Source organism: Malania oleifera, chromosome 13 (assembly GCF_029873635.1).
Source record: "Malania oleifera isolate guangnan ecotype guangnan chromosome 13, ASM2987363v1, whole genome shotgun sequence".
In the NCBI taxonomy this organism is placed as follows: domain Eukaryota; kingdom Viridiplantae; phylum Streptophyta; class Magnoliopsida; order Santalales; family Ximeniaceae; genus Malania; species Malania oleifera.
Window position 1 is genome coordinate 30,833,602 of NC_080429.1, and position 17,221 is coordinate 30,850,822.

General features: G+C 34.2%; 1 protein-coding gene across 1 annotated transcript; it reads left to right on the forward strand.

Moving 5' to 3' along the window:
• The first annotated feature begins 2,918 nt into the window (after positions 1–2,918).
• Positions 2,919–15,454, forward strand: LOC131146142 (cytochrome b-c1 complex subunit 9). Its single transcript, XM_058095507.1, has 3 exons — positions 2,919–3,362; positions 3,945–3,992; positions 15,155–15,454. Exons 1-3 carry the CDS (start codon positions 3,243–3,245, stop codon positions 15,200–15,202), a joined length of 216 nt encoding a protein of 71 aa, XP_057951490.1. The 5' UTR covers positions 2,919–3,242; the 3' UTR covers positions 15,203–15,454.
• Positions 15,455–17,221: the final 1,767 nt, after the last annotated feature.

Genomic DNA, 17,221 nt, shown 5'->3' on the forward strand with positions numbered 1-17,221 from the left:
GTAAAGGGACATATTGAAGTCAAGATCAATGGCTAATAGCGTTAATTTCAAGTGCGAACAAAAAGGACACTATAAGTGGGGTTGTTCCTTTTCAAAGAAATAAGAAGATAAGAAAGAATGACCGTAAAGCTCTGCAAATGCTATGGTAGATAGTTCAAATGGTGAAGAACTCTTACTAGTTGCTTTAGGTAATAATTTTTTTCAAGATACTTGGATTATAGATTTTGGTTGCTTTGTTCATTATTTTTTTTGATTACATAGGAATTCCAGCAACCAACAAGCCCTTTGGACCCCCTGGTGCGGCAACAAACCTACGGATCAACGTCCTCCCCCTAGGTCTCGCTGATAAGGTAAAGTCCAAAATGCGGACACAATTTCCGTGCATCAGTTAGACGTTCGGCCAACCCGACCCCCGGGACACATCTCTATTACCATCCACGGTGCCCGCTGGCTCATAGAGCGAACTCTCACCATCCACAATCCTCACTGGTTCACAAAGTAAATTCTCACCATCCACATACACCACTAGCTCCGTGAGTGTATCTACTAGGAATTGAATCCCCGATGCTCCTTCTTACGTGCTGATGCCTTTCCACTACGCCATATAGGAAGTGGTTTGATATCTTCAAAGAATATGGTGGTGGGTTAGTAGTTCTTAGGGATGATCATCATTGTCTTTTAATTGATGTTGAATGCTATAACATTACAAAATATTACACATAATTTAGAATTGAAAAAAAAAAAAAAAAACTTGCTTTCTTTGGGTTACTTAGAAAAGACCTTGATGGACTTTCAACAACTCTAAGAAGTGGAATTCTAAAGGTTCCAGAGGGTTTTGTGGTTGTTATGAAGGATAAATGAGTTGATGACAATTTGTATTATGCTATTAGGTAGTATGACTGTGGGTAGTGTAGTAGTTGTTTCACTATATACCAACATAATTGATGCTATGCTTTGACATATGCGCTTGAGACATGAGTAGGCGGTGTATGGTGGAACACCGTGCATGAGAGGAATTTGTTGAGAGGGTTGGAGGAGTGTAGAGTTGACTTTTGCATTGATTGTTTTTTTTGGGTAAACACCGCAAAGTGAAACTCAAATTATTCTCCAATAAGAACAAAGACATTTTATATTATATCTACATTTATCTTTAGGTTTACTTACGAAAGAAAAGTCAGAGATATTCTTCAAATTCAAAGAGTGGAATATAGAAGTTGAGAAACAAATAGGAAAGTCAATGAAGTGTTTTAAGTTAGTTAATGGGTTGGGGTACAAGTTTGATAAGTTTTTGAACTTTTGTAGGTACATTATGCACATAAGAGAGGAGCCGTATGAAATGAAAATCTCACGTACGATTCTGGAACATATATTTTTTGGAATCGAGCGACAACTGTAACGAATGTTAGCACAATCTAAAGGAAATTATGCGAAGCTTTAAAAAATTATTAGGAAGCTATGCATTGTTAGATATTTTACAGTTTTTTAGATTTTGTAGCATAATAAGGTAGTTGAAAGGATGAACAAGATCCTGCTCGAGGAAGTTATGGGATGAGATTACATGCAAAATTATCTAAGATTTTTTAGGCAGATACAATGAACATAGTTTGTTATGTTATTAACAAGTCACCTTTAGTGAAGTTGGATGGTAAAATGTTAGAAGAAGTTTGGACATGGTAGGAGGTTGACTACTATACAATGAGAATACTCAATTGCCCAACATGTGCTCATATTTGTAGTGAATTTCAACCAAGCTAGATCCTAAATCCAAGAGAGGGCATTTTTGTTCAAGTTATGGGATCTAGAGGACAGTGAGATATTAATGAGCATATATGTGGCGTTTGATATGGCAACTATGTAGTAGTACAAAGTGAATGAACAAAGTAGTGAAGTTGACAAAAAGGGACTAAAAGTACAGGTGGAGTTTGGTAGGCCACAAGGCCAACAACCAAATATTCCCTCATTTGAGTAGGATGATCGACAATAATCAAATGAGCATAATGTAGCTATAGATAAACATAAACACATTATCCAAGCATTGCAGAGACATGTTTTTTTGGTTTGGTCCCCTTTGCCTTAGCTAGTAGGAGTAGAGATCCATATTTTTCTTTCCTCGATGTAGTTTAATATTTAGAGAGAAATAAATGGATAAAAGTTATGATGGAAGAAGTAGAGGCTTTGCATAAAAATCAAACTAGAAGTTGGTTGAACTTGTTAAGGAAAGGAAAGTAGTAGGGTACAAATGGGCGTGCTTAGTAAGAAAGATGATGTTTTAGAAAAAGATGGTAAATGATTTAAGGTAAGAGTAGTGGCAAAAAAGGTACTCTTAGAGTGAAGGCATAAACTATGATTAGATATTCTCTTCAGTTGTTTGATGTACCATATTTGGGCTATTACTGGTTATGTCAACTTAGTATTACTACTAGGTAGCTCATATATATAAAAGTTTCTTCATTCGAAGTCTGTTAAAAGTGGGAGGTTTTGTAAAGCATGAAGCCTCCCTTTTTTACTTAAACGAAGGCCAACAAAGATGCGTTGGAGGTATTTCGCCCCATTCGTAGTATAATAGGATATGTTCGAGTTACAGTATAGTGTTATCATATTGCTATATATCTCACAATTTAGAGTTTTCATATGCAACTACATATATATGCCTCTAGACAAGGTTGAAACACCCTAATGCAATTTCATTTACAAGATAGTAGAAATTGCGCAGAGACTTTGTGTTATTTTTTTTTGAATCTCAAACTATTAACCCATAGTTATTGTAGTTAGGAAATCCTTTCTAGGGTTTTGCTTATCATTGGAGTCATATGACCCTACATTGGCAAAGTGAAGTCACATATTTTGATGTTATTTTCACATCCTTGGTTCATATTTTGTTTTGCACACAAATAGAAGGAAATGGAGAGCCTTGACTTGCATGGAAAGCTTCTCGCCCAAAAGAGTCCATGGAAAAGGTCGGAGCTACCCATCCAAATCCCTAACTAATAATGAGGATTAAATGGAAACCATGTCAAAATTTTTGCACCGATGGTGTAATAAATTAAAGTTGGCAACTAATTTGCAAATGGATTAAATAGGTGAACCGCTCGAACCGGGACCCAATAACATCCGGTTTATTGACTGGTCGGAGTTTCAAAAAGTTGATAATTTCTCGGGTCGTGGAGCAGTTAAATCTTGAAAGGCTCCTGCTCACGAGACCTAGACGAAGCGGAGAAGACTACACGAACGGAGAGGAAACCATGAATTCGACTGCTCGAAGAAGCGGCGGCGGAATGCTCGAAGGGCTCTACAGAGTCATCATGCGCCGAAACTCCGTCTATGTGACCTTCGTCATTGCTGGTGCCCTCGTTGGCGAACGGGTTAGGGTTCTGATGCTCTTTCTCTCACGCCCTATCTGTATACTTTTGGATCCATATGATTCGATCTTGATTTATGTCAATTAATTCTGAGTCTTTATTTTCAAACCTGAAACTTTACGTGTGGTTTCGATTGGATTTTTTTGAAGATTTTTCTCATTTTGAAGGCGAAGATGTGTTGATTTCAGCTCGGCAAAAGCATGATAGTAGTTTAGATATGCTAATCAAATATATATAAGGTTTTGAAAGGTCGAATCAATCGTTTAGAAACACGGTGTCTTTATTTTATGAAAAATCCTCAAATATTAATCTGGTTACCATCTTGAGACTCGAAATGATATAATGTCTGCACGGTGTCTTTATTATATGAAAAATCCTCAAATATTAATCTGGTTACCATTTTTGAGACTCGAAATGATATAATGTCTATTTTGTCTACCAGTTTCTATATCTTTTGAGTACCAGTTTCTTTTAACTGATTGTAATGCTAACGAGCGGAGACACATGCTTGATAATTTACGCTGTCAAGTTGCAGCTGAAAATAATTTTCTTCAATAAAATAGCTGATGGAGTTGTTTAATGCAGGTGGTTGACTATGGAGTTCATAAGATCTGGGAGCAAAACAATGTTGGGGTACACAGACAAATTTCATATCATATTTTATAATTTATTTAGTTGATGCTTTTTATCTCAATCGTTACTAAATTTTTTGCATGATTGCTAATGGTATGTGTTCCATGATTATTAAACACCTGCACTTAATTGGACTATTAATTGCAAGTGGGAGGCCGTTTATTTATTACATCAACAGGAACAACAAGCTTTAAGTCTCAAGGTCGGCTACATGAATTCTTTTCCACCAATTCACCGATCAAGAGAATTTTCTTCTATTAGATTATGGGCTGTTAAATCCTTCCTCACTACCTCATTCCAAGTTATTTTAGGTCTTCCCCTACTCCTTTTCATGCAAAAAATAATAAATAACTCACTTCTCCTCAGAGGTGCTCTACTAGGCTTGCGTTTCAAAAAATCAAATATCCAAACCATCTAAGTCGTTCCTCACTTATCTTGTTTTCAATTGGTGCTTTGTCTAAATTTTTTTATACATGCTTATTTCGTACTTTATCTTTTAATGTTAAACCACTCATCTACCTTAACATTCGCATCTCAACATATTTTTTGCATAGGTTGTTGTTTATTATTTATTTATTTATTTTTGGGGAAGGGGGAGATTACAAGGACATACCTTATTTATTACGAGACAAGAAGGCCTTTATCCCACTTATTTGATTTTGGGGTCAGATTTTTTTTTTTTCCCATTCAGCTTGATTTAGGCTTCACCTAATTTCCTAGAGCTTGAGACCAAAATAATTAACAACTTCTGTAATATACTAATTTCCAATACAAAATTGTAGAATATATCCAAACATTTTCTTTATATTTCAATACTAAGTGGTAGTTGTATCATGAGTTTTTATGTCATCTAGGTATTGAAAATTGGGAATGGGTTTTGAATACCCTTTTGACAATTCAGTTGAAGCTATATTGTTGTTACTTATTGACCATTTACAATTAGATGACCGTGAAATAATTGCATTCTTTTGGTTTTAGTTTATAAATTTTAGAGCTTGGGTTCCCAATGTTATTTTTTTACAGGCTTATTGATTGCTATTTGTGATGTGATTGAGTGGTGGCTAGGTTTTGGGTACGAATATAGAATGAAAGTTAGATGAATGAGTTTTGAGAGGAATTGTATTTTACAATGTCTAAATAGGCAAAGGTGTAAGCCGAGGCATTTTAACGCTTAAGAGGCAAGACATTTTAACCCTTAAGAGGTAAAGCATAAGCCCTAAGGCGTTAGGGCGTAAGCCTTTTGAGAATTTGTTTTTAAGATAAAATTATGTTAAATGAATTTATTTTTAAGATAAAAATATGTTAAATAAATTTAACATATTTAAAATAAAGTAAAAATTAAGAAAATCACAGATATAATGTAAAAAAGAAAAACTAGATTTGATTTTGGAAACTTGTTGGCCATTCAAAAATTGTTAATTTGAATACATGACACTAATCACGATGAGATATAGCTATATCATTACAAAGTTCAAACTATTTTCATGATGTAAGATACAACTCTCAGTTATTTTGGAAAGGTTGATGTTCAAGAGTTTTAGAAATCAAATCATATTGTGACATTCCTTTTATACAAACATGTAGTTAAAATTTTCTAACCAATTCTAGCTTAAGAATCACACACCCAAAGTGCACAAGCCTCAACTAAAAAGGCGCAAAAGACGTTCTTTTGTAAAAATGTGTAAGCCTCAGCATGTAATGGGCCAGCCTTTTTGGAATTTGGTATTTTAGATTGAGCCTCAAGGTGTTTTAGGAATGCCTTGCCTTAAGGCGAGCCTCGATTGAGCCTTCTAAAACACTGTTATTTAGTACAGCCATAGGCTTATAGTTAGGTTGATCACTGTATGCTGTCTCAGATTTTCAATTTATGTGGGTGAGGTCAAGTTGAAGAAATTTTGGGATTATTTGAGTTCTCTAAGAAAGCAGTAGACAGGATAGGAGTGGAATGTTGAACTTTTTTTGGTTTCATAATGTGTTCATGTATTGGACAGAATCTGTGTTCATAGCTTTTAGGATTTTCGGGGTTCAAGGCAAGTGGAAAGGAAAAAAAGAAAAGGGGGGAGGGGGAGGGTTGGTTTGTTACAAATAGGCAGATGTTTCTGGTATGACACTATGGCAAAAATCAGTACGTGTGGTTTTGGCTAGTATTAGTCTGTACGTACAATTGAGATAACAGGAACTTTTTGATATGCCTCATGTATGGTTTTCTTTCGTCAAGTTCAGCATTATACTGCCCTACTTTTTCTTTTCACAGTTCGCATTAATATTTTTATAAAAGGTTAGATTTGCTTTTGGCTAAGAATTGTGAATAAAAATTTCTGCAATGTAAATGAATAAATGAATACAAAAATATCAAAATTTGCTTAAGTGCAATGGGGAAGATGATTTACTGATTACTAAATTACTAATAAAGTGAAACTATTATAATTTTTCTCAATGTAGACTATATTTGTCTACTGTGGTGGAAGGTGTATAATCCTTAGCCTCCATGGAATACCATGGTTATCTAGTATGTAATAGTGTATTTTTGTTACCCATGTTTAAATATTTCTTTTATGTTTATGTAGATTCTTTTTATTCCTTTGTGTTTTATATTTTTCTTTTCGTGCACTATTGCACTTCAATGATGCCTCTGTCCTGGAACCTGCTGTAGGCCTGTAGCACATTGCAAACTGGTCTGGATAATTTTTCCCTGACATGTAAATTGCCAGGATTTTTTAGGTTCTGCAAGTGGGAATTTCTATGAGAATGAGCTTGGATAGGGTATTTGAAAATTAGTGAAAAATTTAAAATGTAAAGGTTCTAAAATTTAGCTGGCATTTTGTATTTCTATTTAAAATTATGTAAACTTATGCCAGAAAAAAAATTGAAAACAAGCAGCCTGCTTAATATTTATAAAATTAAAGCAAATTAGAAGCTTAGTTGAACTCATGTTCTATTTTGTTCTTGAATCAAATAATAATTAAAAAATATGATTTAAATAATAAATATGTAAAAGAATACAAATTAGAAAAATATTATAATAAAAATAGAAATTTACTACAATTAATTATTTAATTATTATATTTTTGGAACTCACTTTTTAATGCTGCATGAGGAATCCTATTTCATATGGCAATTGTGAAATGATAAGAAAAAAAAAAAAGATTTTTGAATGGCTTATTATATTTCAAATTTCTTATTTTTTTCAAATTTTTAGAAATTTGATGGCTGTTTTTGTTTTAATTATATCTTAAAATTTTCTGATGTTCATTTTATTTTAAATTTTTGTTAGAACTTTTATATAGATTGAACATTTTAATGATCAAAAGTCAACTCTTCAAGTACTTTAGCAAGTTGCCGGAGCGACTGAAACCATAAATTTTGAAAAAAATTCTGTATTTGTGAAAACTGACAACCCAGAAAAAAATAGCAATATGAACAATGGCATTGTTATGACCTGTTTCTTCACTGTACTACAATGAAAACAGCTGAAGTGATACCAAAGAGCCCTTCAGTTTCTACTGAATGCAGAATATAAATATATTGTTTGCATACTTTATTAGGCATTTATAAATCCCATTTTCAAAATAATAATGAAAACTGTTTGGGAAACGATCCATGGTGCAGTTTGGTGAGTCTGTGACGTTGACATGTGATTGGATTCGGGAGAAATAGCAAAGGGAGTAGAGCTCGAAGTGGTTTTGTTAGATGATGGTTCTAATTTTGTAAATACTGCCAAAATATCTCCTGAATTTTGTTAATCTCCTCGTGAAGTGGCCCAAGGAATTTTGTTAAAAAAATAATTTAAATATCTTTTATAAATGAATACCTCTTTTAAACACCCTATTCAAGCGGGCCTAATTGCAGGAAGATATTACTATAATTTATTGGGGACTCTAGGTTATATGGCATGGGTTCTATCATTTTTGTCAGGTACTTAATGCTTGATCCATGTTTTATGTTATGTCTTGTAGGGGATGTACAAAGGAGGTACAGTATTTTTAGGAGTGCAGACTTAGGTGTCGTTTGGTTCACAGTTGGAATCAAAATCAAAATCTACTGGAATTGGAAATGGAATGTTAGATTCCTCGCTTGTATTTGATTTGAAACAGAATTGGAATCAGAATTATATTATAATGTTTGGTAGACATGGACATAGGAATAGGAAATGAGTCTAGTTAATAATTATGACATTATAATATAAAAAATTATTCAATTAAATTATACAATAAATAAGTTTTTACAGTAAAATCATTTTGATAATCATGTACTTGATTATATTCTGCAAGCTATATTTTATCATATATTTTGTTAATAGTATTTTGTTTAACACTTTAAATGTATTATTAATATTACATCTTATCTTATATTTTATAATTATCATATTTTAATATGTAATTTGTTATACGTAAATAAAAATCTCATATATTATATTATTATAACATAATTTATTATTTAATAAAAAATAATATAATAAAACAATAACCATACCATTTTATTTAATTGCACAATAGTATTATATTCTAAATAAAAAAATCATATATTATAATACTATAACGTAATTTATTATTTTAGTATAAAATAATAATATGATAAAACAATAACTGTATAAAATAATAATATAATAAATCAATAACCGTACCATTATATTTTATTACACAATAGTAGTATATTCTTTTGTATATGATATCATTATTAAATTTTACTATTATGTATTTGTTATTAATGAAATTAATAATGAATATTTTATCTTATTTTAAGATTATATATATATATAATAATAATAATATAATAAATAATCACATCATAATTATAGAATAGCATTTGATAATTTAATTCTATTCTATTATTTTTTGCGTGTTATAATTTTATTTATATATAATATTTTATATTAACAATATTATTATATATTTATATTTAGTGATGTCATGATATTAATATTAATTTATAGATTTATGTAATATATATTATATTATATATCATTATATTAGAACTTATGTAATATATATATATATATATTATATTATAATATGACATTGTATTGTAATAAATAATCTCCCGTGTATATTTATTGTACAATAATATTATATTCTTTTGTATACTATATCATTATTAAGTTTATTATTATATACATTTATAATTGTTGATAACAATAAAAATTTTATTTTATTTTATTTTTAAAATTATGATAAATCAATAATCATACTACAATTATATCATAATATTTTAATATTTAATACTATTATATTAATTTTTATGTTATAGTATTAATACATATAATAAATATCAATAATGGTGGTTTAATATTATATTAAAATATATTATCATATATTTACATTTAATAATATCATAATATTAATATAATATTAAAAATTTATGTCATATATTTATAATATTATATTATATTATATAAAACATCATATTATAATCTGTAGGGGCGTGTGTATGTATGTATATATATATGCATTATAATGAGTAGAGTAATAAATATTGTGTTTTTAGGAAATAGGATTTGATTCCAGAGTACGAGGTAGGAATCATAAAATAGGCAAAAGAGAGAATCCTGTTCTTGCATGGAATGAGATTACCGCAAAGCAAATGCTAGGAATGGGAATCTACCATTCCGATTCCGATTTGTAGAGTTGATTCCCAATTACCAAACGCAACCTTATTTCTTTAAGAAACCCAATTTGCATAGTCATATAACATAGCCACTTTCATTTGTTTAGGGTGATAACTCATGGGGGTGTAGTGGCAACTAGAAAGTGGAACTACTGTGCAGACTCTTGTCTTGAGAAAAAATTGAGAGATATATGTTAGGAATATACGAACAAATTCCTGAAACCTGTGAGAAACAAATAGAGAAAGAATAACGCCAAAGAAAAATTCAATCACACGCACAAGACAATATTTACGTGGTTCGGCAATTTTGTCTACGTCCATGGAGTTGCAGGGATTTCAATATTATCAGGAAGAAAGCACAGAGAGTGTGGCGATACAATTCTCTCGCTCTCGCTCTCTCTCGCGGATACAACCACTACAGCCCTAATCACCCGAAAGCACCCTTTTTATATGTTGCCCAAGCCTTCGCTCCATGGACTAAGCCTTAGGATAGAAATCTCTAATTAAACAGAGGTCGGGTCGTCATCCAAATTAAGACACAACTAGGCTCCACAAAAGCCCAACAATATATGGATGACGTTGATCTTGTCCTGGGGGGCTCTCCTTGGAGGACAACTATTGTGCAAATTGGAGCCATTTCCTATTACATACCTTAATCTCCTTCTTGGTGCCTAGTTTAAGGATCTTGGTGCCTAGTTTAAGGATAAAAGAGCTTGAGACCCCATCTTTGAAAGATTTGAGAGGAAACTAGCAGGTAAGCCTTTCTGCAGGCTCACCTTTATCTCCATCTCCCTCACCTATTTTCCCTTCACTCTCCTCTTATTATTTCAATAGGCTTTGTCGCATAAATACTCCATTAGCCTCTTCTCTTATTTCAGAGGTTTCAGGTTCCTATGAATTCTCCATAATCTCTCCCCCAGTGTCTTCTTCCTTGCTTCTCCTATATCTGCCATGCTGTTCTTGGCTTCTTAATCTTCTTCTAATTCTTGTATTCTTCTCTTCCACAACATGACTCATATTTATCAGTTTCATCTCGGCTGCTATATAACCACCATCCTCCACTTCCCTACCCTCTTCGCAGAAGACTTGCCCCATGCTACCCTCTTTGCAAAATACTCACTGTTATGACCGGAGGAGCCCATGGGTGGGCTTGATACACATGGGTGAACACCAATTTGACCCAAAAGCTTAAGCTAATTGGGTCTTGGGTCCATCCATGTATATAAGCACCCATCATTCACTTTAATTTTTCAATGTGGGACAAGCTCACAGGTGGAATTCTCAACAATCTTCCCCTCACTTGTGAGTTCCTGCTCCCCCTTGAACGGAAACCGTCTTCCTTTTGGGACAATTCTCCAACAGTTGCTCAAGTGGGCCTTACCACTGGCATCTTACGAGCCTCAGATTGCATTCCACGTGCCTCCAAACCAATCTTACCTCCCACGTATTGACTCTATTCGGATCCATCCGTAGCCTAGATGATCCTTATTGGCCTCAGCCACACACTTGGCTTCCAACTGTTAGCACGTCAGGAGAATTAGCTTCCCGTCTCGACTTTTACGATGTCTTTCACCCAGAGTTACGAACCGTCGACTCTGATACCACTTGTTATGACCGGAAGAGCCCATGGGTGGGCTTGATACACATGAGTGAACACCAATATGACCCAAAAGCTCAAGCTAATTGGGTCTTGGGTCCATCCATGTATATAAGCACCCATCATTCACTTTAATTTTTCAATGTGGGACAAGCTCACAAGTGGAATTCTCAACACTCACGCCATGCCCCCATGGTGTAAGGCTTGTGCTGTGTCCCTATTAAATCTCAATGCTACAGTTTCTTCTTCTATGGCTTTAATGACCACTTTTTCTACCGCTGCTGTCCATTCTTCCTCTTATCCTACCTGTTTTATTCTGGCAAACAAGTATATCTGCACTGGAGAGCAGCAATGCATGATGAGTTCAATGCGTTGATTCACATTGGTACTTGAACCTTGGAACCTCCTTCATTCTCTATTCTTCCAATCTGATGGATGTAAATGGGTTTTTTGTATTAATCAGCACACTGGTTGAATTGTTGAGTGAGACTGAGCCTGTCTTATGGCAAAGGGCTCTAATCAACAATAGGGCCTCTATCCAGATTGCATTTTTACATGGTTTTCTTTCAGATACTGTACACAACTCAGCCCCTGGATTTATTGATCTTACTGGTCCCCATCATGGTTTTAAATAACGGCCGCGACTGTTACGTAACGCCGTTACGTAATGGTTTTTTGGGTTACCGATACCGTTACACACCGCGAAATCGGTGAGATGAAAAATCACGGCCGTAGTGGCCGTTACGGACTGCGGCCGTTATATAAAGGCCGCTACGACTGTTACGTAACCGCTATAGGACTGTTACACCAAAAAATTAGTTTATTTTTTACTTTTTCTTCTCACTTTTTCCCTCTTTAATATATCATTCTCAATATACCAAGTGGCAAGAGGGGGAAAAGATTATAATGAGAATGACAATGATACAAAATTTACTATTTCTTTAAATACTCACAATAGATGCATTAATTAACAATTTGAAAATACTAAAAAATATTTTATTTTGATAATATTAGTAATGTGATATTTGTTTTCTATATTTGTCAACTTCAATCTTCTTTTTTTTCTAGCTATTTTATATTTGTATTATTCGTATGTCTTATGTGTCTAATAGATTAATGGAGTGTATAGTATATTTTGTTTTATTAAATTTATTTAGCACACATAAGAATTTATCACAGATAAGAACAATGAGAAGTATAAATACACACACATACACACACACACACACATGTAATTTTTCTATCAATGCTGTTTGAAAACAAATGTAAACTTGTTGCCCTTACCAAATAACTTAGTTACTCGAACTAAAGGATCCAAAATACACTAAAACTCTTTCTAAGAAGGGCTAAAAGCTTAAAACATGCAAGTACACTAATATGCACAAGGGTGTGCGTCTTTCAAAAAAATTCACGGCCGTTACACCCGCTTCCCGTTATGTAACATCCGCTACTCCCGCTTCCCATTACATCTGTTACCATTACGTTACGCTACCCGCTACCGCGATTTAAAACCATGGTCCCCATCATATGTGCTCTCTGCCTAAAGCAATTATGGCTCGAATCAAGTGCCCCGTGCTCTACTCACGATTGGATTCTACATTAACTATTGGTTTTTGTCTTGTTGCTTAATTACTTATGTTAGAGGATTCATATTATTTATCATCTACACTGATGGTATGTCCTCATGGCCAGCGCTGCTCTTGCAATGGATTTTCTTTATTTCTCTAAAAATTGATTTTCCTGCCAAGACGCAAGATTTTAGGTGATCAGCACTTCTTTCCCAGGTTGGAGGCCACTTACACACCTACTACTATGTTTTATCTCAAACCAAATGCATCTCTGATCGGCTCGCTTGGGTAAAAGTGGCTGATGCAAAATCTTATCCTGATCCTATAGTTACAAATTTACAGTTCTCTGAGACCAGTGGTTAACCCTTTGAAGAAGTCATGGTTGCACTATATCACTGTAATGTTGGTGCTCTGCTGTATGCACTCCTTAGTCATCCAGAGCTTGGTTTGTAATAAAGTTTCACAATATGTGCATGCTCCTCTGTCACAGGGCTGTTGAACAAACCTTGCGCTATTTAAGAGGAGGTGCTAATCATGACCTTTTCCTCTCTCTAGTTTTCTAATTTTGATCTGATAGCATATTCAGATTCAGATTGGTTGGTTATCTTGATGATCACTGATGTACAAGTGGTTGTTGTATTTTCTTGGAGGCTATCTAATTAGTCAATCATCTTCCTAACAAAAATGTCTCTCGTTCAAACACAGAGGCAGAGTATTGTGGTCCTGCTGCTGCTGCTGATCTGTGATGGTTGCAGAACCTTTGGTGAACTTTGGTTTCATTAATAAAACGTATGCCAATAGAGTGATAGCATCAGAACCATTTTCTCATCCCTATTCCTAGATTTCACTCCCAAACTGAACAATTTAAAGTTGATTTACGCTTCATTCCTGAGAACTGATAAGTGCTTGCAAATGTCTGAATTTATGTTATATATCCACTGCGGAGCAAATTGCTGATATACTCGTCAGGAATCCTCCTTCCAAATGCCATTTGATTTTTGGAGACTATCTGACTATCTGTGTTGGCCAATTTCGCATGATGAGATATATTGGAGATAAAACTTGAGTTTAGATATATCACTTGGGAGCTATCTATCTGTATCTATACCTTAGCTTCTGTGTTTTTGCTGTATTTTTGAAATTCAAAACTTCAACTGTAGGTTGCGTTAAGAAAGCTCCTTGTATAAGGCACTGTACCTGATGTTCTAAAGTAGTGAAAGATCATTAAGCTACAAATTCTATGACCCTGCACTCGGGAGCATGCAATTTGCAGTTTAGATTTGGATTTGTGTAAATTTGGATAAAAACTAGTATAAATTTATGTTGAGTTTCCTCCAAATTCAAACAAAATCTATGCCCCAAAATTCATGTTCCCAAACACTAGTTACATAATTACAGTTGAGCTTAATAAAGTCAAAAGTAACACAGTGCTCACTGTAGTAACTAAGAGCCAATATGATATTCAGTTATATGGGACTCTTAGCAGGCAATAGTCTAATGGATACATAGCTTTGGCATTTCCTTTAGAAGAAAACTCCATTTGGCAGAAAGTTATTAAAAGTTTGGCATGTAGGTTTATGGGTGGGGGATGCTATTATGGGTTAAGGTGCTCTTCTGAGAGCCCCTGAAAGTGTATTTCACACATCTATTCTCTCTTATTCCCTATTCCAAATTTATTGCAGGTAATGGGTGTCGTGTTTGGTTTTGGGAAGACACATGGATGGGTGATTTTGTGCGTTCTTCTTCTATTTCTGTGTATGGGTTTTCCTCATTGCGTAGTGGAAATTCTCTTCCTTCCTTTATTTTAAATGGGGATGAGATCTTTTGAATTTTCATTTACATAGGTCTCTTAGTGATAGGGTGTCGGTGCTCACTTTTTTGTTATGGTTGTAAGGATGTTGTCTTTCCATTAGGACTGTTGGTTGTGGGTTTTTCTTGACTCCCAGCTGAGTTCTTCTGCGAGACCCTCTTAGAGGGCCTGGGACAGATTATTTAGAGCATATATAGAGAGATGGGTTTGTCCAAAATCTGGAAGATTTGTCATCTAATCTCATTTAAGGTTTTGGGAGGAGAGAGATGGTTCTGCATTGTGGAGGTGTTGGTTTGGTTGGAGAGGATTGCTTGTGTTTTCATGGGGGTATTTGACATCTCTTGGATTTCCAGAGTTGGTTGTCCTTTCTGATCTTTAGCATGATTGAATGCTGTACATGTTTTGTCTTTTTTTTTTTTTGGCTTTCATCGAGGATTTTTCAATGCTCTCTTTCGTATTCTCTCTCTTCAATTAAATATCTTCTTTTTTAGTTATAAAGCATGCAGCAGTCTTATGAATTTTTTTGACCCTTCGCTTAGTGCCATCTCGATTTCTAACCAGATTTACAACTGTTGTGATGCAGAAGCGGTATGAGGATATTTCTGTATTGGGAACAAGGCAATCAGAATGAGTCGCCAGTTTCACCCTTTTCCCCCCTGGAGGATTGCATCTGCTCTGTATTTTGGAGTTCAAAAAGCATCCCAAACTAGTGGTCAATAAAAATGTTATTATTGCTGCTCCTGATGTGGCTGTGATTTTTCTCAATGTTTAGAAGTCGTTGATGGCATTTTTCTATTTGTTTTTTTGGGTAAACTACTAGAGGATCATCCTTGTTGAGGTTTAATTTGTTTAGTCAGAAAACGTGAGGTTGATTCTGCATCTCCATACACTGGTGCCTTTTCCCATATAGTTTCTCAGAAAGGGTGTTTTGTTGGCGTTTTAAATCCCCCGCCCATGCATGTCTTTGGGGGCTCCTTGATACTGGGTTGTGCTAGTGGATAAAGGTGCATTTGTTTCATTGGTTGAAAGTGGGTAGGCCAAGTATGGTGGTTACTTGTGTCTTGTGGATGGCAGACTGAATATGATTGGGATCAATAATGAATAATATGGCCAATTCAGTCAAAATTTTAGGTTTAGAACAAGGGGAGAATATTTTACACCTACTTTCAATATTCTATTTTGGTTATTTTTCTCTGTTTTATTTGGAAGTATGCCAAAATAATAAAAAAAACTAGTAGAATTGACCGTGCTTTGTGGTGGGCATGTATGTGTATTTTGATAATTAATTTTAAATTAGGAACTAATAATATAAATTTATTTTGTAATATAAAAGTATTGAGAAAGAAAGTGATGGAAACTTGTTGAGTAGGGATCATTTTTTAAAAACTTATTTATTGGAATTTATTCATATTTGGATGTAAATTTTTTTTTTTATAAAAAATAAAATATTTTTAAATATAATATAAAAATTAGTGGGATCAATGTACTGTGAGAGAGAGAGAGAGAGAGAGAGAGAGAGAGAGAGAGAGAGAGAGAGAGAGAGAGAGAGAGAGAGAGAGAGGAGTTGAATAAATAAATTTAAAAAAATTTAGTGGAGTCTGTGTGGGGCCAGAGAGAGACAAGGAAAAAAATATGAATGTTAAAAAGAGGTTTGTGGGATCCTTGGATGATAGAAAAAAGGATAAAAATAAAAAAATGAAAAAAGGGCAAAAAGTCTAGTGCCATGTGTCAATGTTAGATTGACTCTATGTTTTAAAATTGATATATAGTATAAATAGCCAAAATTTTAGTGTAGCAGGCAAGTGTGTTGGACATATTATTGCCTTTTATTTGATAAATGATGGAAAAGTGTATAGAACTCATTTAATGGATTATAATGATGTGCTTGATACACTTGAATCTAGCGAAGAAGAATTTCATTTTTAAACATCCCCTCTAAATATCTAACTTTCGTAATGACCAACCTATTATTGAAAGATCAAAATTAGAGTTTTTTAATTTAATTTTCAAATACAATTTTAGATGTTTGAAAACGTTGCATGCATCAATTTTTTTTCAAAGAAGACTTCTTTGATTAGTATTTTTTGCAAAATATTTTTGAAGTTTGTCTTAAAAATTTCCTCAGTTTCTAAAGGATTTTTTTTTTAATAAAAAGATATGATATATATATATATATATATATATAGAAAATTAAATTTGAATCAATTATCTATGTTAACATATCTCTCAAATTTAGGCACATTATGTACTCATTGAGTTACCCTTGTAGATCGACTCCTTTACGTATAAAAGGATGAACCTGTACAGTTTTATCCACACAAAACAATGATACAACGTTTATTAGTTTTAGCATGGTATCAGGCCATCTAAACCTAATTCTTTTCCCTTGACCTTCCTCCCCCCACCCCCCCCCCCCCCCCCCCCCCCCGGCGGCGGGCCCCCGGGTTTCTGAATGCGCGCAACAGCCTCCGTCCGGCGCTCTTTGTCTCCGGCGTCGTTTCACGCTCAGTCGTCTGGCGCTCTCTGTCTCCCAGTCGTCCGACGCTCTCTCAATCACTGTCTTCCTCCTCGCGTGCTGGTGTAAGTCACGGCGTCAAGAATCACGTTCTTGAGGACGATCTTGAGGTTCCCGTAAATCAGACCACTTGCC